Genomic DNA, 26,553 nt, shown 5'->3' with positions numbered 1-26,553 from the left:
TTTTATACTGTGTGTAAAGCTCAAAATCAAAGTTTAGAAGACTTTTATAAGTGTGAAAAAAAAAATGTTTTATCAACTCAAGCGTGAAATCATTAATTAGTTTTACATTTCATTTAACTTTTAACAAACAATTGAGTAAAATTCAAAAAGCTTAAATTGGTCTACCGGATCCGAAATTTCGGATTCGGCCGAATCCGAATTCGAATCTTATTTTGAAATTAGGATTCGGCCGAATCCGAGTCCAAATCTTGGATTCGGTGGATCACTAATATTTATACTAGTAAACTTTTATTAATGCGTCACTGTCCCACTTTGGCATCATAAGATTCAGCTTTATTAAAAATGAAAACATAAAAACTAGCAGTGAAACTTGAAATTAATATTATTTTTAGTGTAGGCAGAAAATTTGTTGAGTAACAATAATTTTTAATCTTATTATTTTAGTTTAATTATTTTCACTGTTATATCGGGATAAAATGTATTTTTTATTTAACATAAAATTCATAAATTCTATCTTAAGGAATTAAATCTTTATTAGAACTAAAAGTTTAAAGAGGACAACCACAAAAAAATAGTTGCTACTAGTATATTTCTGATAAATTGTATAAAGTAAGTTTTAAGAAATGGACTATAAGTAAATTAAATTACTGTTATCACGATTGTTCACATACCAAAAAGAATCTACAAAAAAATATGGTTTTAAAACAAAGATGGACAAATATGGAGGTTGTTTTACCTAACTCAGTTAAAACCTTTATTTAAAAATAAACAATTACTAATGATAATACTAAGTTAATCAATTTAAAGTACAAAATGTTTATGCAGTAATAACTTTTCATTACTTGTTAATTTATAACTACTACTAGCCACAAAATTCTTTTTGTTAACAAGTACAAAAAAATAATACATAAGTACACATATTAAAACTTATGTAACGTCTTTAGTGGCTACTACAGCTTTTTTTATAATAAAAATAAATAAAGTTTATCTTAGTTTATAGAATTATCTTATTTGAAAAGTTTAAGATTGTTTTAAAAACTTAGTTTAAAAAGCTTAAGATTTTATTAAAAACTAGCATTTTTTTTATCGAGTGAATGAAAAACTAATAATATCAAGATTGAGATAAACTTTTTATTGGGATCCGGTATATTACTTTTCTTGGCTTAAACTTTAAGTTAGCAATGAATTTATTAAATTAGTGTATACTTTCATTTATAAGAACTTTACCTAGTGTAAAAAAAAACTTTGAGTATATACGAATTACATTACAGCTTAGTACATTGGTTTTAAAAATTTCCAAGCAATAGATTACAAAGAGTACATACTAACAATACATTATCATTTTATTTAACAGTTTTAATAAAAGTATAGCAAGGTATAGTAATTGGTCCACTTCTGTCTATAACTTATATCAGGACTAACTGAACCGCACGACAATCTGTTTTGTTTACATTAGGATTTATTAGGCAGGTATTTTCTTGATACACTGTTGTGTCAGTTTGACACTTGATAATAACTTTGGATTGAAGCGTACGTTTGTGAGACTGTCAAAAAAATTGGTGTAACTTAATTTATGTTAATGATACAGCAACAGAAATTGACATTTACAGTATCATAAACTTATTTAAAAGCAAATAATATTTTAGTAAAATGTTACTTTACAGTTATCCTAAAATAGCATTTTCTACTGCAAAATTGTTAAACTTGACTCAAAGAAACCTAAAATGATTTCTTAATAAAATCCAACTCATTAACATACACAAAAGAGTACCTAACTCAACTTAATTTTTGATTAATATAGCTAAATACTTATCCTGGACAACATGTTAAAAGATATCCATGGTGTGCAACTCGATAACCGAAAGGATTTTTTGTGGACCAGGTCATACGACCTAATGATATGAGCGTATTTTTGTCGTTCAATAAACTATATAAACTATTCTCGTGTTTTGTTTTTAGATCGTGATATCTTTATAGCTGAAATTTTCTGATGAAAATATCATATTAATACGTATACATAACTGTATAAGTTTTATTTAAAGAGTATAATGCAATTTGTTTGTTGGTTCAACTGGTTGTCTTTTAAAAACCAATGTTCAAAACATAAACTTATTTTTTTAACATGATTACATTGTATTTAACAAGTTTGTTGCAATGAATATGGAAACTTAAAATATAAAGTTTGAATTTAATCAAACATGTAAAATTATTAGAGAAATCATAACAAGAATGAAAAGCATTAAAATTCCAAAAATAGTTATAGTTTAACAAAGCTCACAAAGTTTTGTGATAATTGCTAAGTTGTATTTGTTATAATTTTGTTTAGAATAAAGTATTTTGTGAAGTTTGTCGATTGAGTTTTGCTCGAATCGCATACTTTTGTATAATTTATTTTATTGTATGTTTAGTCAATGTTTAAATTTTTAGTAGCATGTTTTACCATATTCTTTATAGGTTTAGTTTTCAAATGTAAATAAACAAGTGTCAGTATTCTTTAAGTTCTGACAATATAGCAGTCTAATTTTTTTTAGGCAAACTTAAAGTAGCCTTGGTTTTTTAAATTAAAAACTAAACTATCTTCAGTTATCCTGAGCCGGTGGCAACCCTGATATATTATGTAAACTAGGTTACATATTGCACAAACAACCTGCTCTCTGAATTGAACCTTTAGTTATTTGACTCGCGTCATCAAATTCAGTGTGATATACATATCCGTTTTTCCAGTATGCTAAAACTTTAAAAAATTTCGAACTTTGTAAAATTTTGACATAGTTCCTTATGTTATTGTATACTCTTTTATTGCTAAAATTTTTTACAAATAAATTTAAGTAAAACTTGCGTTAGATATGAAATAATAAGAAATTGTTATATAATTAAAAATAAAATAATAGCTAACAAAAGGCTTCTAATTTTATTTATTTATTCTTAATGATATAAGTTTTAATTCTTTTTATGCTTTAAAAACTTAATATAAATAACTAAATAGGGTATAAACTTGTTATAGGTGTATAACATAATACAAACTTATATAACTTTAAGAACTTTTCAGAATAGTTTATATTTAAATTTTCTTGTTACGTGTAAGCTTTTCTTTTTCGCATAATTTTTCGTAAAAAAACCTGAAGTCAGTATCAGATGGTATTATACCACTTTGAAACAAATCTTGAGCAAATACAGATGCAAATGGGTAGGGTGCGTTTTTACTCCAAACTTCTGAAAGCCATGGAGCATTTGGACCTGTTTGAAAAACTAATTCCTTTCCGCCAGCTCCTGCTGCTTCTAAATTTATGAATGCTTTCACCTAAAAATAGTTATAGCTTGAAAAGAATTATGATTTACCTTAGAGATCAAAGTATATAATATTAGTTGAATATTACAATAAGACGTAATATGACGAGTACAATTGTGCTATAACTTCAGTCCTTTTTCAGCAGTATAAATTTTGTTTTAGGTATGTTTACAATTGGTTATAAGTATGTAATTGTTACAAAGAGTCAAAAGTAAGAGTTTTAAACCAAAAAAGTAAAAATATTCTTAAAAATATTTTTTGTTTTTTAAGCGATTTTCTTTAAATTTATTCTATTCATTTGTTATTAAAAAATACTTTTAGTACTTAAACTTTTTTTTTTAACAATATTAGACCTTTAGATAAAAAACTTAGTGAAAACAAGTATTTTTAAGTTTGTTTTTCGGTTATAATTGACGATGAAATATACTTTGATACAGATGCATAAAAAATATATTTGAATAAGAATAATTTGCTTGAAAAATAAAATAGGAAGAAATATTGTTGAAATAAACTTGTTGTGAATATTCGTATATTACTTTCCTATTAGTTGAGATCTCTCTGATTGTGATAATAACTAACTTACTGAAATAAACTTGTACAATAACATTTACAGAAAAAATTTACTATCATATTATAATTTTCATTACAACTATAAAAAACTATAGTTATAGTTGAGGGTTTAAAAAAAAATAAAGAAAAAACAATTATCCTACATTTATATTGCAGATAATAGAATAAAACTTGAGTATATTTAAAGTAATATATGATTAACTAAAAATGTTTTAAAAGAAGATGATTTTTAAACGTACTTATTTTTAAAACATATGTCTTTGGAAAGTTGGTGGTTGACAACAAATGCATGAGATCCTTGAAGAGTATTTTCCTTGGCTCTATGGAACAAAAATAAGATCGGGGCAAGCAAATTAGTTTCATTCGATGACAAAAAAGACCTAATAATTTCTATCGTAAGAGAACAGGCCACCGCATCATCACTCGCTCCTGCAAATGTTGTGAAACGTTTATTCTTGATTTAAAAACAGATTTTTTTACAACATAATATACTTGTTGTATGTATAGTTTTACTTTATTTAACAACCTGTCACTTTGTTTACTTGTTTATCGCTGATTATGCTGTAGCATTTTTGAATTAAACTGAAGCAGTTGTTTTGTCTACTTCAGGGTTTCCCAAAGTGGGCTAAGTGACCCCCCTAAGTGGCTCTTAAAAAAGTTTAGGGGGCCTTTCGAAAAATAGTTTGGGAAATCCTATTCTAAACCTTGTTGAAAGTTATTTATTATCTTGACTAGTTAACACGAAACTTGCTTTAATTAATTCTATTACGTGTTCTAGTCGTATAGCCCTCTACTAGCACATTGTCTTGGTCAGCTAATGTACTTGACTCGGGATTACTTGTACGAGTAGGTTGACTCAAACAAAAAGTCTTCTTGGATGACTGAGCACTCTTAACGTGCCTTGTTGCCATTTTACAGAGGCTAGACACTGATAAATGTTTCTGTTTCTTGTTGTTAGAGCTCATAGTTTACGCTAAAAACTAACCTATCATTAATAACACTAAAAAAGCTGCTACTGAAATATTAAAGGAATAATCTCAAGAGAACTAGGTCCGATAAAATAGTTATTTGCCTATTATGACTAAGTATATTTATATAAAACGACTACTGCTAGTTTCAGCACTCAGGTTTATTCAACTTTGAAAACTATAGCGGTACCAAAAAAAAACTTTTGTAAAACAATCCAGACCTTATAGTAAAGAAGTTAAGAAGCGTTCATTTTAAGCATTCAAAACGACTTTAAACAAAACAGAAACTTTTTTTTCTCCTATCGGCAAAATATGAGAATGGCTTACAGTCGTACTCCTTTTAAGTATTTTTCTGTTTTGAAAACTATAATAAAAAGTTTGCTATTTTATAAGCTAAGATTTTTATATATTAACCCGTTACTTCTATGTTTTATTAAAAACAATCTATTTTAATTTACTCTTTAAGTTGTTGATCTACGTGTTTATTCTATAATATTTATTTTTTTAATGCTTCTTGTGTCTTCTGTTTAAGTGGCTCGGATTTTGATGCTGGGGTCCAAAATTGGACAATAAAATTTATCATTGAATAAACAATAACAATAATAATAAAAATTGGTTGTGGTTTAAAAATAAATAAAATTTGTTATTATAACTCCTAAACTCCGTGAACTTTAAAAATGGGGAAACGCTTACTTCCAACCCGCGTACTATTCCCACCCGATCAAATCTGAGAACCGCTTACCGGCCAAGGGTAAGGGTTAAGGGTAACAGTGAAAGTAGAAAAAACTAATAAATAAGAAACAAAATAAAAAGATTAATAAATAAATAATTAGGGTGGGAATTGTAAGTATACCAAAAAAAACTACTTTCTTATAAAAAATAAAACTTTACACTACAACGTAAAAGTTGTTTTTTAAATACATCTTAATATAAACGGTTTAAAGTTTCTTTAAAGTATCATTCTACAACTTTTTTTAATCTAAAACAACAAATTAATTCAAAACCATGTCTTTTTAATGGTTTAGGCACTTAAAAGACTAATTAGTAGTTTACATAACTAACGTTATTCTATAGGTACGGTACCCTGTTTTGCTAGCTAATGAACTATTTAAAAGCTTAGTTAGAAAACGCTAAAAAAAAGTACTAACAATTTAATTTGTACGTTAGGAAACTTTGTTAGAACTTTCTGTGAGAAATTGTGCTAAAAATAATCAAGACTTTATGACATGAGTTAGCTTTTAGAAATGTGTATTATTAAAAAAAAACTTTGCCCTAGTTACAAAGCTTTTAAAAAACTATGTCATCTAAAAATCCCTTAAATATACAACTACCATATATATAGATTAAATAAATCAGCAAAATATGAAAATAATTGCAAATTAAAAATATTTTTGGAAAATTTGAACACAGTATTTCATTTTACTTGATATTATAAAGCTTGTATTATAAAAGTAACTTTTGTAAACATACTTTCAAACTTTTATGAAAAAGTCAGGCAACACAAAACCTATTTTCATTTTATTCTAAAGATTTATAAAACTGAAAGAAAATAGTACTTTTCAGATAAAGTATTTTCGCTTTACGTAAAAAAGGATGTGTTAAAATATTTTTAAATTTTTTTTTAAATAGGATTGTAAATAATTTTTTATGACATTTTATTTCATTGATTTTGGTAATGTTTTATAACAAAAACTAAGAAAAGCACTTGAAAGTAAAGTCAAGTTGAATGGTATTCTTTCAGCTGCTTCTCGTTTGTTTGAAAATACTCGAAAAAGTTTAAAATAGAAAGCTACTGGTTCCCATTTAAAGAATGTATGTTATAACTTTTATTAACGATTGTTAGTCTGATTAAGTAGTTCTAAGATTTTTTAAATATTTTAATTTACAGTATATGTACTTCGTTTGGAATATTTAGTATAGCATTTTTTCTTATAGCACTAAAGTTTTTTTGTCTAAACCGAAAGTTTAAAACAAGTTAACTTATTTTTGTTTATTACGTAACATAATAGTTCTAAGATTTTTTAAATATTTTTATTTAAAGTATACTTCGTTTGAAATATTTAGTATAGCATATTTTCTTATAGCACTAAAGTTTTTTTTGTCTGAACCAAAAGTTTGAAACAAGTTAATCTTTTTTTTGTTCATTACGTAACAGAATAGTAAATTAAAATATGCACTATTTTAGGAACTAAAATTACAAAATTTAGCAAACAATAGTAATTAAAATGGGCAAAGACCAGATACCCGACGGTTTCAAATCATTTTTACTTCATAAAGTACACTCAGTCCCGCCAGGTACAATAATTATTTGTTTAGATTAAGATTATTTAAATATATTAAAAGTTTCTGATTAAAATAAACAAGATATATAAAGGTTGACACATAACTGCTTTAGCGATGCACTTTTTTTTGGTTTTTACTCGTTAGAAATTTAAAACTAATTGTGTTGAATATTGGAGCAATCGAAACCAAATTAGTTATTTGAAAAGTATCAAGTCTGGTTAAAAAGTTTTACTAGTGATTTTGTTTGATTTTTGTTTTATTGTTTTTTTAAAACTTTCAAGCTTTTCTAATGTTTTTAGTATAGTGTTTCTTTATGTTAACAAAAGTTGTTTTTAGCACAAATTTTCTATCAACATTCGTTTTAATAAATATAAACCATCATATATAAAGTTATAAATACCTAATCTTGATTTATTTCAATTGATATTAGTGATTCATTTCTAGATATGTTTATACTAGTTTTATTTTATTTATCCACGAAAAATATTAAAATCTAAATACATCAGATTATGAGTAAAACTTGAAAAAGTTCAAGGCTATCTTATTTTCAACAAAAAATACAAAATAATATTGTTTATTGAACGACAAAAAATACGCTCAAAAGGTTTGGTCAAAGAACCTGGTGTACAAAAAACCTTTCGGTTATCGAGTCATACACCAGAACAGTTTAACGTCATGCCCAGGACAAATAAATGAATTAAATTTATTTAATGTTACATTCACAGTTTAATACATAATAAGTATCCCTTTAGAGCTTTCCGAAATTGATCATGTAATTAGAAGAGCACTTGCATTATACCGACTCTGCTGGCTTGATGTACCTGGCGGTTGGGAACTGCTCGACGACCGTCTCAAAGAACAAATCGGTGAAAAATGGCAAAATGAATACGAAGCGAGGTGCAGTGAGCCAATAAGATATGAATAAGTTTTCTTCTTTTTTAGAATATATTTTTTTTATAATAAACGAGAACGCATAGTTTGAATGTATCAAATCTCAATAGAAAATAGTTTCAGTATAATTGTTTAAGTTATAAAATCACATTTTTTTGATAAGAAAGTAGTGATACTGTTCTTCTAAGCGTTATAGTTTTTATGTTGGACCAACAAAAATGCTTGTATAGCATCTTAAACTAGGTTTTAACTTATAAAATATTTTAAGTGACAATAAATGAATGACAAAAATAATAACTTTTTAATTAACAATTTAACTTCAATTGTTTTATTAAAACCATCATTTGCCTTGAAAATATGTTATGAGTGTGTCTCAAATAATTGATTACTAAATTTTATAATTTATCTGTAATGACATATAATTATTCAAAATTTACACATGGTTTAGTTTTACATAACTATATAATTAAATAAGTAATTTTAAGCCGAAATTTTAAACTTTCTTAAAACTTATATGGAGCTTCTTACGTTACAAAGGATAATTATACTACACAAAATTTATTATTATAAAACCTATAAAATATTTATTATAAGTTTGTTTTTTTTCAAACGTACTAGTTTTTATGTAAATTTCTAGCCAGTAAAAGGGGTACATTTATTTTGACTTGCACATTTATGTCTGTATCATTAATATCATTTTTCGACAACAAAGTTTTAAGTTTGTCTTTTTGATTTTTTAATATATCGTGCTTTTTGAAGTAAATTAAATTGCATTCTGCAGATGTTAATTTATCATCTCTTTTTAAACACTGCTCAATGAAGTGATTTCGATGATTGTGATACCCAGAAGTTGTGCTTTCTAATTTCACGTAACTGTCTAAAGTCATTTTTCTATGAAATGATATGTCATTTAAAAGCGTTTTGTCTTTACTTGGTAGTTTGTCCAAAATTGATGTGTAACCATCTAAAAGAAAATTGATACGTTTGTCAAACCTGTTTAAATGAGTATTATTAACAATTATATAGGTAAATAAATTCTGTTTGCTCAATCTAACTGCTAATTAATCTGTTATCAACACAGTAAGGCTTCTGAATTATGAGATTAACTTAAGTATTTTCTAAAAAGGCAGAAGTTTTACTGAATTCTCAAAAAAATCTTTTAAAACTAATTATAATATAATTTCATAGATCTGCGCGATACTAATCAAAATTTTAAACCAAGCAACAATTCATATTAACTATTATTTTAGTTTAATTAAGGTTGTATAAAATAATAAAAAAAAAAATAAACATGATATTCTTAAACATAAGATAACTTCAAAAACTTTAAGTATGTTTTTAAAGTCATTTATTAGTTATGAATTAGAAAACTCAAATATTTTTTGAAGTAGAATATTTTTACAAAATAAAACATGCAATTACTTTTTTGAATTTAAGATTTTTAAGTTATACTAATACAATCAATAAAAACATCGGCGAAAGTCAGCAGAGCAGAAGCCTGGACTTTCGTTGCCGTGAGACAAGCTCAAGTTTAACATAAGGGATCAAACCAATTCGATCATCAGACCACAAGTTTCGGTAGACTGAGACCAGTTTCGTCCTGATTAGGACTTATTAGTTAGTCAAACCGAAAAAATTGCAGTCTTCAAATGACAAACGGTTAATAGATGCAAGCATGAAGCAACTATTTCCTGGCATTGATTGACGTCAGCATTGTCTTTTGGCAGAAAAAAAATTGAAAAATTAAATTATACTAAAGATAGTTTTAGATATATATTTGCCTTTATCAAAAATTAAAAAGTGTTTTTTTAAATATAAAGCAGCTAATTTTCAACAAACTATCAAAACCTAAACTGATTAATTTTGACAGAAAAACCTTGAGTTAAAATTCAATTTTTTTTTAACTATATAACAGTTATATATATATATATATATATATAATAAGGTTAATGTTCAAAGTTAAACACCTTCTACTGAGCCCACTTAAAGGGCTTTTAAATAATTTATTGAAATGGCGATTTTAAAAATTCTGGTACATATGTTTCATAAAGCTTTATGAAACATATGTACCAGAATTTTTAAAATCGCCATTTCAATAAATTATATATATATATATACGTATTCTAAACGATAATACTTAACCTGCATAAGTTCATAAACTCTGAATGAAGTCTAGCACTTTCTGGTTCTAACTTTTTGTAACTTGGATCATTAATGTCATCAACGCAAGAAACACTTGTAATATTGTAACCAAAAGCAACTAAACAACCAGTTGGCTTTAAAACTCTCGCACATTCGTTAAAGAAGTTGTTGTGCTCAAACCAATGCAGCGCTTGACCAACTAAAATTAAGTCAACAGTTTTATCTTCAAGATCTAGCTGCTCTGCATCTCCAACTTTGTACTCCACAGATGGATTTTCATTAAATTCTTTAGCTAATTTTATTTGATTATAGCTTGTGTCAATACCAATGCTTCTTTTAAAAAGAGGAGCGAATGCTTTTGTAGCTTGTCCATTACCGCACCCGATGTCAAGCAGCAGTTCGTATTTTTGATTATCGTGGCGATAACTTTCATTTAAATACTTAATAGCTTTTTCTTTTATAAGTTCAGGTGGACCAGGTCGATACTTAACATAAGTAGATGCCATTTCATTACTTTCAAACAAACAGTTCATTTTTAAAAAACTTACTTAGCATTTAGTTTTACTGTAAACGTAAAAGAATTATGATATAAAGATTTTTTTGCTTAGGAAAAAAGTATTAATTTGATAAAGATCATGCTAAAAACATGCATAATATAAAGATTTTTTTGTTTAGTAAAAAAGTAGTAATTTAATAAAGATCATTTTATAAATATGCTAGTTGAGAAAATGTTTAAAATAATGAAGTTTTATCAAATAATTTTATAGTTAGGTAAAATTTGTATACAGAACAAAAACTGCAATAACAACTTTAACAGCTTTAAATTACTTGGTAAGTTTTTTTTAGTTATTTATTAAAACAAAACTAATTATTATTCACACTAATTAAAACATTAAATAACTTGTTTAGTAGTGTTTTATGCTGTTTTAGTTGTTAAGAAAAAGTAAAAAAAAAAGGCTTTATATGTTAATTATTAACTTTCGAATTATTTTAAAACTGTTAAGTTGCACTTATTTACATTGGCTTTTACTGTAAATGCTATATAGCGTTTTAAATGTTTTACTCATACTTAAAAAATGTATAAAAGTTCGATCAAATATGTAACATTTAAAAGTTTACTATATGATAATTAGTACAACTAAATTAATCATAAGTAGTTACCTAAAACCAATAAAATAAAAGTTAAAGTAAACTCTAAAAATGTAAACTGTAACAGCATTTATTTAGTTTGCATACAAAATTCTTTGACAACTTAATCTTTCAGTAATTTATGTATTATACACTAGTGAAATAATAATTGCATTTTTGTGTTGTTCTGTGAAACTATTACTTTGACTGTTTTTGTTTTATATTTTCTCTAATTTATTTAAATTAAATAGTTATCTTTTAGCTTATCAAAAATACAATATGTATCCTTTTTTTCGAAATAAACTATTTTTCTAATTATTTTTTTTCAATCACCAATCTCAAGTTAATACATTACTAAAAGTACTTTGACAAACTGATTTTTGTTTAACATCTTTAATAGTCATACTTCCGACAGTAGAAACCTTATGAAAACGACAATATTATTAATTGTATTTCTTTTATTTTATAGCAATTGTATTGTTAAACACACTTTTGGAAGTTTTTCAATTAGTATTGTTAATAAAGCTTTTTGTACACCTGTGACTTTTGTTGTTTATTATTACACCCTTATTGTTTTGAAAATCTGCTTTGCGGTAAAACAGGTTAACTAATAAAGATAATTATGTTATTTGCATTCAAAATTAAATGCAAAAAGTTAATAAGAAAAATTATATTTTAAAAGTTTTTTTTTATCTAACTAAAATAGATTTTTTTATTACCAAGCTAAACTTAATCAAAACTTGTCTATTATGACCTTATTTTGTTGTGATTCGAATTAATTGTGCATTGAACAACAAAAAAAAGCGCTCAAATTTTTTTGTTTTATGACCTGGTGTACAAAAAGTGTTTTCAATTATCGAGTCATACACCACGGTTTCAGCTTAAAGTCTTGTCCAGATCAAAGGTTTCTTGTTAGAAAAACCTTACGGCAGATTTAGCATTGTGTCATCGCTAACGATACTTTCTGAGATCTATGACAGTGTAAAAAAGAAAAGCAAACAAATAAGCTAAGATGGCATTAAATAATGTTTCACTAATGGAAAATCGTTTTTTAAACTTCCTAAGTTATAGAGTTAAGAAATAAGAAACATTTGTTAAAAAATAACAATGTTTGTAACTTTCGGCAACATTGATTACGAAGGTTTTGGAGTAGTTAATGAAACTGAACATAGTTATATTATAATGTTATTATTGGTCTTACACATGTTTTTGTTTAGTTTGAATTATTAAGTTATTATTTTAGACATTGACAAAACTACCAAAAAAGTAGCCCCCATTATTTATACATATTTTTAAACTCTAACGCTGAAGTATAGATACGAATTTTACATTGTTTTAAAAGTTTTAATAAAAAATTATAATACTAAATAAACTATATAGAAATAAGCTTTCTATAAAAAAGGTTACAAATACGCTTTTTTTTGCTTGTAAGTAAACTGAGCTGTTTATATATTTTTCGTATCATAGGTTATCTTTTAAACATAATTATATAAGGGGCAGGTCTAGACTTTTTTCATTTGGGTAGCACAATTTTTGTTTATTTCAAAAAGAGTACTTTTTGTATAAGCTTATAATATACACTTTAGAAAATGACAGAACTGTCTAAAATTTTCTTATCTACATAAAAATGTTTAAACTTTAAACAACATGAAAATACCAATAAAACTTATTGGAAAATTCTAATAAATAATCCAGTTTTTTTAATTTATATTAAAGTAAGTAAGTGTTCTTAATACTGATGGTGTCAAAATTTTGCCTTACATTGTGAAGCTAACATGTGTAACGAAGTACAGATGAAAACTAGTGATTAACCTGTCTTAATAAATGGAAAACACAAGCAATAAAATAATAAAAAACTTCCAAGTACTCTTTCTTTATTAAAATAATATATATTTATTCAACGGAGTTTTGTAAAAAAAAATAACTGTAAGGAACAAAACTCCGTATTAACTTGTTAACACACAGAAACTTATGTTAGTTAAATAACGAAAAATATTGTAAAAATTTGTTAATTTATATTCCAGTGAACTTACTTCGCTAGGATCTCTATTAGCAAACGATTAACTTTGTATTTAAAAATTAAGTAATGGTGTTTATATAAACTAGTTAGTTAAGCAGCTTTAAGTAAAATATATTGGCTAAAAATTTAATTTAAATCAAAAACAAACCACATTTCAAAAGAACTAGTAGCAGGTGTGAAGAATTAATATACAACAGGACGAAAAATAAGTAAATTGTAAAACTAAGTTTTTTTTATGTTGTAAAAATAAAACTGTATGCAAGTCAGCAAATGGTTTCATATCTAAAAAAGAAATCTGTTCAGTTGTAAAATCATTCAAAATTAGTTTTTTTAACACTTTTGATTGGATTGAACACTTTTTATTGGCTAATTTTGGATAAAAAGTTTTCTTTTTTAAATAAACTGTTGACATAATCGTTAAATTTTGTATAATTTTAACTTTTCAAAAAATAAACCTTATAAAATATATCATATTTTCGAAAAATTATAAATAAAATTCTACTTCAGTATGTTTTAGTATCAAAACGACCTAAAAGCAAAACATTAAAACAAAGGTATAAATTTAAGTAAACTATTTTAAAAGAAAATAATATTCAAATGCTTTATTATTACGTTTTTCTTGACTTTCAGGGTTGCACAGGAAACAGGGAAACATTTAAAATGCGCCCCTGAATTGTATACTATTAAAGCTGAAATTTTTCACAAATAAAATGTCCCAAGAAGGACTCATTCACTAAATCTGGCTATTTCTTTGTATAATACTAGTAACACCGGCTGAATATAATGGTTTTAATATTAATTTTGTCTTATCTAGTCAAATGTTAAAGAAATTAAAACTTAAAAATGAACTAGTTTATAATAAAAAACGCCTCGAATTTTAGTGACTTTTATAAATATAGCTATTTGTTAAAGCTAAGAATGAAAAAATGTTAAAGACTTAAAAAGACACAAAAATTAACACAACTTTAAGAATTAACAACAGCTTTTAAGATAAAATAAAAGTGCTAAAATTATTATTAAATAACTTAATTCGATGTAAATACAAAAAAGAGTTTTAATTTAAAAATAAGTATCGTTAATATAAATAACTTTTCAACAGGAAAGTAGAAAACTTTTAAGTAAATTACTAAGTAAATTAATAATAGGCATCTTATAAATAGCTTAATATAACCATGTATGTATTAACAAGTAAGTTATAAGATAGACTGTTTTAAAAACAATTAAACTTTTTTACATTAAGACCTTAAATTAAAACGTAAGCAAAAAAAAATCTTTGACTAATACTAGTATACTTTTATACGACTTTTATTTCATATTAAGCTTATACTTAAAAATGTAGTTACGTTTAGTATTTATAAACAAACATATTAATTTTTATAGCTTAAAAAGTTTTGTTTTGGGCATAGTGTTTTTTATAACTGCTTCATTCATAGTTCATCTGATAAATTCTTTAATTTAAATAAGTTATAGAAAATATATCTTAAGTTAATTATTATTAAAATAAACTTAACCAAGAATGAAAAACTTTTTTACAGTTAAAAGCAATATTTTAAAATTATCTTTAAAGACTTTGTGTATTTATATCTTTAGATGTCAGAACTTCAGGTTTGAATAGTATTTTTTGTAATAACCATAGTATTATATTCTATATTTGTTTTTATTGTAACATTTTCCATTAATCAACTACGCTTAAAATTCTTTAATAACTTATACATAAAACTGGCTGAAGATTAAAGACAATCTTTTTTGTCTTTATGAAACATATGTTCCAGTATTTTAAAATCGTCATTTCAATAAATTATATATATGTATATAAAGAATTAAGTTATTTAACTTGATAAATCAAATCTTTTACACTGAGCCCACCTTAAGGGCTTTATTAATATTTATTTCAGGATGTAAAACTCAAAGGACTCGAGTTTCGTGCTTATGCACTCATCAGCTTCAACTCAAGTTTAAAATAAAGCACAAAACAAAAAACACAAATAAAATTCATGATTTTATATAATTTTTGATAGTAAAAGCATGATTTTTGATAGTTTTAAAATTACGTCATGATCTATTTATGCTGAAATTTTTTAACTTTCATTTGTGTGTTTTGTTTTGTGCTTTATTTTAAACTTGTTTTGAAGCTGATAAGTGCATAAGCACGAAACTCGAGTCCTTTGAGGTTTACATCTTGAAATAAACATTTTTATTTTATATATATATATTAAAGGTTTTATGAAAAGTTCTGGTCAATAGTGCTCGACAAATTAAATGGGAGCTAAATATTTATCTAATTATATAAAAACTATAATTTATATAGCTGTTTCATACATGAAATATAAAGTTTCATGTACTCCTCAGTAAGCTACAGTTTATTATAATAGTAAACAGAAATTTAGATTTTAATTTTTTTATAATAGTTGTGACGTAGTAATGATACAGTTAATTGTTCAGTTAGCTGAATTTGAAAATAATACGCTGTAGTTGTTAATTTATGCATTTTGGGAAAGTTTAGAAAGGTTATTTTAGAAAAATGTTTTAAGCTATTAGCATTTTTTTTGGACTGTTGGAAAAATGTTATAAAATACTCGTGTTTGCCACTTAAGTTTTATTTTGTTTTAATATTTAGTTGGTTCTGATTTTGTTAAAAAATTATTTTTGATAATGGATACATATGTTTTGTCTTTCGCTTTTCTTTTTTAGTGTTACGTTCTTATCTGAATTTTTTGAATTCTATTAATTCTAAGTTACAAAGTTTTCAGCCGAATTTAGTATTGAATTATGATTTTGTCCTGTTAAATATTTCCCATTTAATTTTGTAGTCTGTATTGTTATCTTTTAAGTTCCATACGTAATTTGCTAGTTCTGTTGTGTGTCTTTTGTTAACATTGTTGAATGATGATTTGTGGTTTCTCTATCTTTATTTAAAAGTATTTCCTGTGGACCCTATATACTGCTTTGTTGTTTTATTTGGTGTTACTGTTGCTTTATATATTATATTTAACACTAGGCATTCATTATTTAAAGGGCAAGGTTCTTTACAGCAATTACACAGTTTATCTTTTATGGTACTTTTATCGTCTATATCGTTTTTGTTTAATATTTTATTGTTGTGAGCTGATATTTTACTTCTGAAATTATTTGTACAACTGTAAGATATTTTAATTGTGTTTCGGTTAAATACTTTATGGAATGGGTGGTTTTCGTCAAATGATGTGGTAATTAGATTTAAGAATTGTTTGCCTATTTTGGAACTTACATTTAGACTAAATGGTGGGTTGAAAAATTTTATGTCTCTTTTTCTTTGTTTTTTATTTCTTTCTGGTACAGTGGTCTTATCGTATTTTAAGGTGTTTTTATAATTGGCCGAATTTAATGCTTTTTGGTATTCATTTTTTACATTGTTGAAGGATTCTTCGTTATTAGTTAGTTTTATTAGCCTTCTGTTTATTGTTCCGGGTAGTTGTTTTAGTATTTGTCGGGGGTGATTGGAGTTGTAATTTACGTATAAAATTGGTGAGTTTAGTTTGTTGTATGGTTGGTAACTTGAGTTTAACATGTTGAAGGATACATCTAAGAATTCTATTTGGAATAGTCCGAATTCTATTGCTATTTTAAAGCCGTTTGTTTGAATAATTTAATTAAATATTTAGCAGTTTTTCAGCTGATCTCGGTGATTTGCTTCTTATTATCCCTAGTCCGTCATCTCTATATAATCCGAATTCATTATCTATAAAAATCTTACTTTTTTCGATTTCATTTAGTAAAAATGACCCTATTAAATCGTAGATTTCTGCTTCGTTAAATGATCCCATACTTACATTAAATAATTGGTCTGAATTTGTTTTTTCCCAGGTTTGGTTTTTATGTCTTAAAGTTGCTTTACAAGAGTGTATTATTAGATTCATTTCTTTGTCTGTTATTGGGTAAAATTTTTCAGCGAATTCTAATGTTTTTATTAAATTGTTTTTTGTTATACTAGGGTAAAACTTAGAGATATCGAATTTTATGAATCTGTAGTTTTTGTTAAATTTAAAATTTTCGAACCAGGTGATCACTTCGTCTGTATTTTTCCATTGTTTTAATTTAGAATGTTTTCATATTGTACAATTAATTTTATCTATTTAGTTTTTTGAGTGTTTAGTGAAAGGTGATTTACTTGGGTTTATGACTCTGTAAACAATTTTATTGGGGAAGTTTTCTTTGTGATCTTTGATTGTAAAGAATGCTTGTTTTTCTTCGAGTTTCGGTATCTTGCCTTCTACGTTGTGTATTTTTATTAGGTTATAGGTCTCATCATTTATTTTATTTACAGTGCTTTTGTTTGATATGCAATAAACATAGATGCAAAAGTTATACAAAAAAACAAAAATCAGTAATACGTTATATTGTGCATTACAAAAATTCAGTACAAAAATCGATCTACCATCTAACTTTCAAACAACTAAAATTAACAAAAACAACAGTTAAGTGACTATAAAATACTTCAAAATTTATTGTATTTTAAGAGTCTAGTCTTATGAAACATATGTACCAGTATTTTTTAAATCTTATTTTTCTAATAAATTATTTAAAAGCCCTTCAAGTGGGCTCAGTAGAAGGTGTTCAAGTTTAAATAATAACCTTATTGTATATATATTATATATAAATATATATATAAATAACATACACAAAATAAACTTTTGCTTGGTACAGCTGTTTCTGCGTTTAATACGCGTCTTCAGCCAAGTTTTATTCAATGAAAAGCAAACTTGTAACTACAGCAATAAATTATACAAAACTAGGTATTACGTAATAATAGATAGTTTATTTTAGACAAAATTATTAACATAGTTTTTAGATAAATTGTTTACGACAATGTATGCAGCCAGTTTGTAATTCGTTTCTTTTGTTTAGAGATTCTGATTTATTAACTTTTAAAATTTCGATATATATATATGTTTATTTCAAGAAGTAAAACTCAAAGGACTCGAGTTTCGTGCCTATGCACTCATCAGCTTCAAAACAAGTTTAAAATAAAGCACAAAACAAAACACAAATGAAAGTTAAAAAATTCAGCACAATATGACGTAATTTTGAAACTATCATAAATCATGCAAAACGGCTTGTGCAAAAATTAACTTACCTATCGACAATAAACTGGCAAAAATTCATAAAACTTCAGTGAGTAAATTTATATTACGACAGATAATTGAAAGAGATAAAGATGAAATTAAGGTACAAATTGAAACTTAAATTATTTTAAGATGAAATTAAAACTTGTAAAAGCGTTTTTTTTATATGTCTACAAGACGATACAAACTCGCTTCTTTTATTTAGGCATCTCTTGTCTTTCAGTGCATATACAACGGCTATATATATATATATATATATATATAAACGTTTATTTCAAGATGTAAAACTTAAAGGACTCGAGTTATAATCTTTCGTGTGAAAGATTTGATTTATCAAGTTAAATAACTTATTTCTATATATATATATATAAAGCTGAGCTTTCAAAGTATGTTTGCGGCCTTAAGCGCAAAAACATTGATTTTAAATTAACTTGGGAGGTGATAAAAAGAGCACAGCCAATAGCAGATGGTAACAACCCTGTTTGTAGGCTGTGCTTAAAAGAATCAACAGCTGTTATGTATGCGTTAAAAAAGGAAGGTTGTTTAAATAAGAGGAGCGAATTTATATCGTCTTGTCGACATATGAAAAAGCTTCTCTTAAAATACAACAAATTTTGAAGCATTTTATAGTCAATTAACTGTTGTTTTCGTTAATTTTAGTTGTTTGATTAGTTAGATGGTAGATCGATTTTTGTACTGAATATTTGTAATGTACAATATTACGTCATACTGTTTTTTGTTTTTTTGCATAACTTTAGTATCTTTGTTTAGTACAGTGCTTTTTATTTTGAATTTAACTGGCTGATGATTAAAGCTTTATGAAAAATTAAAGCTTTATGAAAGATATGTACCAGAATTTTAAAAATCGCCATTTCAATAAATTATATATATATATACATATATAATTTATTCAAATGGTGATTTTAAAAATTCTGGAACATATGTTTCTTAAAGCTTTAATTTTTATCTTCTTAGAGCTTTTTGAGACTCCGTAGATCTGTTCTTAAATTTATTTGAGAGCAGTGAAACGCCGTTAGTTGAAATAAAGTTTTAGCACAAGAACATCTGTGATATAATATAATATATAATATATTATATTATTTATATATTATATATATTATATATATATATTAATATTAATATATATATATAATTAATATATATATTAATATATATATTATATATATTATATATATATATATATATATTATATAATAAATATATAATATATATAATATATAATAATATATATATATATATATATATAACATATACGCTCCTCTTAAAATAGAATAAATTTTGAAGTATTTTATAGTCACTTAACCGTTGTTTTTGTTAATTTTAATTGTTTGAAAGTTAAATGGTAGATCGATTTTTCTACTGAATTTATGTAATGCACAATATTACGTCATACTATTTTTTGTTTTTTTATATAACTTTTGCATCTATGTTTAGTAAAGTGCTTTTTATTTTAAATTTAACTGGCTGATGATTAAGGCGTCTAGTCTTATGAAACATATGTCCCAGTATTTTTTAAAATTTTAGTTTTCCAATAAATTACATATATATATATAATTCTTTAATATTTTATTAAACGATAAAAAAGGCTCGAAATGTTTGGTCCTAGGACCTGGTGCACAAAGAACCTTTCGGTCATCGAGTCGCACACCACTTGGATACCTTTGAACGTCTTGTTCAGGACAGTATGACAAAAAATAATGACTTTAGATTGTTTAATAATCTACATTAGTTCACTTAGTTATAGTTTAAAGAAAATTGAAACAAGTTTTAGAAGTGTTTTTTGAGTACTCATGCTCGTTTATTTGTTTGAAGTGCATTTAAATTGTTTTTAAAATATTACTAAACTTTTCCAATTAAAACTATTTAAGTTTGTTTAGTAAGAGTTCTTATCTTAGCTGAAAGTATAATAAAAAACTAATAAAATGTAACTTATTCTTTACTATAAAATTTTATATCTTACTGATTTTAGAACTAATTAAAAAAAAATTGTTTAAACAAATATATTTTTAAACCAGTCACGATACGATACCATTTAAATACTACTATTAGCCCAAGAAAGAGTAATAAATTACGAGTATTAACTTCGCTTGAGTTGCAATTTTTGGAAAAAAAGAAACACTAAACTTTAATTCCAATTATTTTCCTTGTCTTTAAAGTAATCTACGATTATTTTTTATTCTAGATAACGTTCCTTTGTCTTTACTTTAACAATAATTTCCATCGGATTAGAGGTTGACTTTTTGAGTTAGGCCAAGAGTTGGTAAAATTCTTAAAGTTGACATGCCAATTGAGCACTGAAGCGTATAAACTTTTTTTTTAGATTTTTGTTTATAATTTCACGCTTGAGTAAATATAACACTGCTTTTTACCAAGCCTGGTGGGGTCCCTTAAAATATTTTTTTTTGAAGAAGTTATTACTAAAATGGTTATTGTGGCAAAAAGAAAAAAAAAGTTTTTCCAAAAATATACTTATTTATCTGTGTTTTCAAGAACTTACTATTTTATTTTCCAATGTGTTAGTACATATTTATACAAATATGTTACATTCTAGTTTTCAAAGAAACTCAATTTTTCCATAGTTTCAGAAAAACTTATAAGGCTTGTGTAGATAGCTTTAAAAACAATGAAAATAATTGTTATTAAAGTCTTATGCCTTTTTTAATTTACAAAAGTTTGTACTCGAGCTAAGCTTATGCTCGTTTATCAGTTCTGTTTACAAGAAAATTATTTTAGTTTTGAATACCAAACACCTAATAAGTTTGTATATAAATAATTTTATAATTAATCAGAATTAGTACTTTAGTAAACAATTGTTGTACATGAAACTGAGCTAATATGTTTTCTTTGAAAATTTAACTTAGAGTGGTTTATGATATAAGGGTTTTAGTGTAATTTAAAGATAAATTTTTTTTTTAGTGAATTTAGAATGAGATTATTTAGTTGTCATATTAAATTTTTATTAACACAAGTACCTGAAAATTGTGCAAAATATTACTTCTTTTATGCTTAAATTTAAGGCTCCAGTTCTACTTGTCATCTAGTACTACAGATATATGCTTAATAATTTCACTATGCTCAATCACAAATCCATTTACCTCAACACCGAACTTACTCTTTATTTGGGGTTATATCTAACTTTGTCTTCAAATAGTTGACAAAAAATATTATTTTTCCATTGTCATTCACGAGGCTGAAGTTTGATATAAATTCATATTTACTAAACATTAGAAAGTGTATGAATTTAGTAAATATGAATTTCTATCAAACTTCAGCCTCGTCATTCTCAGTTTATCCAAATTTGCATGGAGATCATTTAAAAAGACAACAACATCAAACTTACTGAAATATTGAACTGATTTTGAAAACCCACTACATTTTTATTCTTTTCATGTCCTGGACATGACATTGAAAGGTATCCAAGTGGTGTACAACTCAATAACAGAAAGTTTTTTTTGTGCACATGTTCGAGGACCAAATACTTTGAGCGCTTTTTTTGTTCAATAAATAAATTTCAAATAAATTTCACATACAACATGCACATGATCAGGTATGTCGTAATTTACTACATCAACACTAAGTTTTTCACATCTAAAGCTAATATACACATGATCAATTAATTTGACCAATTGTTACAAAAATATCTAGTAGGAGTATTTACAACCTGACTACCACCAGCTCTATAAACACATTCTAAATGACCAATACTACATTGGTCAATTTTTAATAAGTTAATGTTCACATCACCACCAATAATATAGTCTTTATTTTTTCAATAAAAGTAGTCCAATAAGCACAAAAAATTAAAAGCTTGGATGTTTGTAGATGGTTTCCCAATCGTTTTTCAAATGACCCCCCTTTAAAAAAATTAAAAAAGCTATGGCCCCCTTGTACAAATATTACTCAAAAACTACCTTATAAAACACGTGAGACCTTTTTTTTGCTCTTCATCAGCAACTCCTGAATATCTAGTGTAAGTTTCAAAACTACAATAACAAATCTAACTCCTTTCTTTTCTTTTTTTTCTTTTTGCTTTTCATCAGCACCTCCAGAATATCTATAGAAGTTTCAAATTATGACCTCAAGGCCCCCATGTGGCTCCTTTACTGCTCATGGCCCCCCTTTGGCCCCTTTGCTGCTCATAGCCTCCAAGGGGGCAACTTGGCCCACTTTGGGAAACCCTGTTGTAGACATTACCAATAATCATAGATTTACTATTTCTATGGTTAAATTTTATCACAAGTCATGTACATCACATTGACCAAAAAACACATATTCCACAACTTCATAAGTATGGCACTCTTTTACATAAAAAATAGGAAACTGGTCAAATAAGCACAAGGAAACTCTTATGCACAAAAGTACTTTTTCCAAAAAGACACTTTTGTACAGAAGATCACTTTTGCATGAAGGGTCATTTTTGCACGAGAGTAAAAAACAAATGAAATAAAAACAAAAAACAATAAAGTAAAAAAAAGATAAAAAAAATAAGTTACTGACCAAGGGTAAGAGTTAGGGTAACAGTGATAGTAAAAATAAAAAAACAAAAAAAAACAAACTAATAAAAAACAAAAAAATGAGTTACCAACCAAGGGTTATGGGTAACAGTGATAAAAAAAGACTTAAAAATAAAACTAATAAAAACTTTTAATAAAAAAAAAAACATTGTTAAGAAATAAATTATAACTATAATAAAACTATAAAATAAATTAACAACCAAGGGTAAAGGTTAGGGATAATAGTGGTAGTAAAAAAAAAATCAACTCATGCAAAACTGTCTTTGTGAAAAATTGATCCTTTGTACAAAATTAATGCTGTGCAAAAGCGTCTTTGTGCATGTTTGATCCTTTGAGCAAAATTGTCCCTTTGTGAATATAAGATTCCTACCTAAAAAAGTAACACCCACCCACTGATGGGTTTTTATTGAAACCTATTTACAAAATCATATCCATGCAACTTACCCACAAAAGGAATCATACAAGTCAACCAAGTTTCACAATCACAAATTATATCAGGCAATTTTTTTACTAAACTCAAAAATTTCTTAATTTTATGTAGGTTTGTATTTATACTTCTAATCTTATTTCATGTAAACAAATCTAAAAGTAATCTCTGAAAAATTTCACACAACTCAAATCTAAATAACAGTCAAAATACTTTCTATTAATACTTAAGACCATCAAAATTCTGAAAGCAAAAACAGATTTTTTACATAAATTACAATAAAATCTATAAGGTCTACCAAAGGCTTGTGATCTGATGATCAAATTAGTTTGCTCAAACCTTATGTTAATTTGAGCTTGTCTTATGGCATCCAAAAGTCCTGGCTTAAGTTCTGTAGACTTTAGCCAATGTTGTTGTTGATCAAATAAAATTTAAAATTATAACTTTTAAATTAATACAGTTTAATTATTTTGTCAGTTGTAAATTCAAAATGATATTTTTATTACATTAAAAACTAAAATTATCATTTTAAATAAGTACAGTTGAATTATTTTGTCATTTTTAAATTCAAAATGATATTTTTATAACATTAAAAACAAATTAAACAATATTTCAAGTCATTACGAACTAAATTACATTACCAACACGTATGTACAAATCACAATCTTTACAAAAAAGGTAAACTATTTTTACATATTTTAGTAAAATTTTTGTTTGATATACGAAAACATTATCAATGCATCCACTTGAAACACCTTTATCTTTACACTTATCTTTATAAGAAAATCTTTTATAACAAGTTTTACAAAAGTCCTCACTGCCAACAACAGGGTTGCAAAAAAAACCTGGAAAAACCTAGAATTTGAATTTTAGGCAAAAAACTAGAAATTTTAAACTATTTTCATGTGCAAAAGAGGAGTGGGAGTACAGAACATTTTTTGGTCATACTGTACAGTTAACATGTACCATAATGATTTGGAAGCGTTTGGCCTTCATTAAGAAGAGTATAAAAAAAAATTACAAAAATAAAAAAAATGCTGCCCAAAAAACTGATTTGAATCACAAAAATCACATATTTTTTGATTTTTTGACTTCAATAGTAATAAAGTCGCTTAAACATGTCCTAGACTTAAAATTTATATCTTGAATGAACAATTATATTTATAGACATATATTTCAACCGCTTTTGATGTATTATAACATCATAATCACACAAAATATGCAAATTTTGTCTGTAAAATGATGCCTTTTCAAAAAATTAAAAAAGATAGCTGTTTTTTAAATATAATTAATTATTTTTATAGTAAAATGAAACTTTCTATGTATACTTACTTACCTTTAAAGTTTAGGTGATGTGGTATGTACATAAGCGGAATATTTAATGGGATAATTCAATTTACTATAAATGTTTAAAAAAAATTTAAATATTTATACAATTTGCATAAAAACAAAATAACAAAATATTAAAAAGTTGTTTTTTTTCTTTGCAGGATAATACTGTATTGTATTGGACATTAATTTAATGACTGCAAAATAAAGACTATAATAAAGAAAACAAAGAACATTGCAAAATAAAACAAACATTGCACTGAATCATATTAATAGTACTGTAAAATGACTAATGCTTTAAAAAATAATACTATAAAATGATTGTCTCATGATTGATAAAATCTAATGGACGATGCATTTGATATTGTTATACTAATTATGAGTAAACATAATACTCATAAACATACAAAAAACTAACATTTAATTGTCTTCAAAAGATATCTTTTCTACTGGTACTAGTAATGCTATTTGAATATGATTTCTCAGTGAAAAAATAATAGATTTTTCATTAGAAACATTCCATTACCAATCAATTTTACAATCAAGAATAAGTCCTAAACGCAAGTTTAGCAAATCACGTTTAGATGGGTGTTTCCGCTTCAAATTTTTTCCAGTTTCAACTCTCATGAGGTGATCCATCTTGTAAGTGATCATTTTTATCATCACAGTTAGCCATGTGTTTGATGTCCCTTCACTTAATGTGGTATAACAATGCCCTACCACAACATCTTCATTTTTTTGTTTATATTGGGGAAAAAAGCTTCTAAAATTGATAATGCTCAGTGTTTGTTTGTGTTAGTAAAGAACACAGAGAGCACACATCCTATTCTGTAACAAGAACTGAGGTTTAGAAGTCTTTCCTCTTGGTATTACCGTTTAGTTTAAAAAGTTTTTGGATGGTTTAATATTTCATATTTGTGTGACTCTCTAAAGTAAATTAACTCATTACAAACAATAACTTTTTTTTGATCAGAATTAGATTTAAAATTACTTCCATGCCCAATATGTGCAGAAGTTCTTTACACAATTAAAGAACTTCTGCAAATATTGATTCTTTTTCTTTCCCTTTTCAATATTTTCTTTTAGGTGTTTCAGCTTTATTTTTTTTGTTCTGCTACCCACCTTTGCTCCATCTCATTCAGAAACTTAACAATTTATTGAAACTTAATTCAGCTTTAGAGTGAAAAGAACTAGGTATATTAGAACAGAACTACAAAATCAATGAAACTGCTAGTAAAAACAGGAGAAAAATTTGCTTAATAATACACGTAGGATTATCTGCAAGATTAAAAAAAATGTCTAGCTTGTTAAAAAAAACATATTGCTTGACTATTGCTATCAGTAGTATTTCTCAAATAAAATATCACATTTAAAAACTAATCATTATTAAGGCTTTTTCTTACATCACTAATTGACCTTGCTTTTTTGACCACTACCTCTGCTGTTCTGTTTGATCTTGGATGTTTAACGTTGACTACTCAATCTTTGTCAATAAGGTCTTGGCCGTTGATTTTATTTAGTATTGTAGACCACAATTTAATTATATAAGATATTTTATGAAGAATAGCTCTTAACTTTAGTTTAGTTTATTTATACATAAAGATCATGGGTAATGAAATACAATACAATGAGCTATATAACACTGTAAAAATTAAAATAAAATTTTATCATCTAAAAATTAATAACATGGTGTGAACTAAATCAGAAATATACCAAGAATACAAACAGTTATTAAAACAGAAGTAAAAAAGTTTTTTATAAGTTTTCAAAACATGGTTTTGTATATAAGTTTATATTTATCAACATACTTGTGATTTTTAAAATAATATTTTTTAAGTAGTTTGTTATATTTCTGAATACATTTTATAT

General features: G+C 25.8%; 2 protein-coding genes across 2 annotated transcripts; one reads left to right on the top strand and one right to left on the bottom strand.

Moving 5' to 3' along the window:
- The first annotated feature begins 7,010 nt into the window (after positions 1 to 7,010).
- LOC145849802 (uncharacterized) lies at positions 7,011 to 8,086 on the top strand. Its single transcript, XM_082954860.1, has 2 exons — positions 7,011 to 7,122; positions 7,863 to 8,086. The coding sequence occupies exons 1-2, from the start codon at positions 7,053 to 7,055 to the stop codon at positions 8,033 to 8,035; spliced, it is 243 nt and encodes an 80-aa protein (XP_082810986.1). The 5' UTR covers positions 7,011 to 7,052; the 3' UTR covers positions 8,036 to 8,086.
- Positions 8,087 to 8,615: 529 nt separating this feature from the next.
- On the bottom strand, positions 8,616 to 10,676 carry LOC145828595 (putative methyltransferase DDB_G0268948). The gene is made up of 2 exons (XM_082936350.1): positions 10,144 to 10,676; positions 8,616 to 8,994 (listed from the first exon to the last, which is right to left on the bottom strand). Exons 1-2 carry the CDS (start codon positions 10,674 to 10,676, stop codon positions 8,616 to 8,618), a joined length of 912 nt encoding a protein of 303 aa, XP_082792476.1.
- Between the last annotated feature and the right edge of the window lie 15,877 nt (positions 10,677 to 26,553).

Source organism: Thalia democratica, chromosome 2 (genome assembly GCF_965202585.1).
Source record: "Thalia democratica chromosome 2, ktThaDemo2.hap1.1, whole genome shotgun sequence".
Classification (NCBI taxonomy): Eukaryota; Metazoa; Chordata; class Thaliacea; order Salpida; family Salpidae; genus Thalia; species Thalia democratica.
Note: the sequence above shows the minus strand (reverse complement) of the source record. Positions and strands in the feature narration are given on the sequence as shown.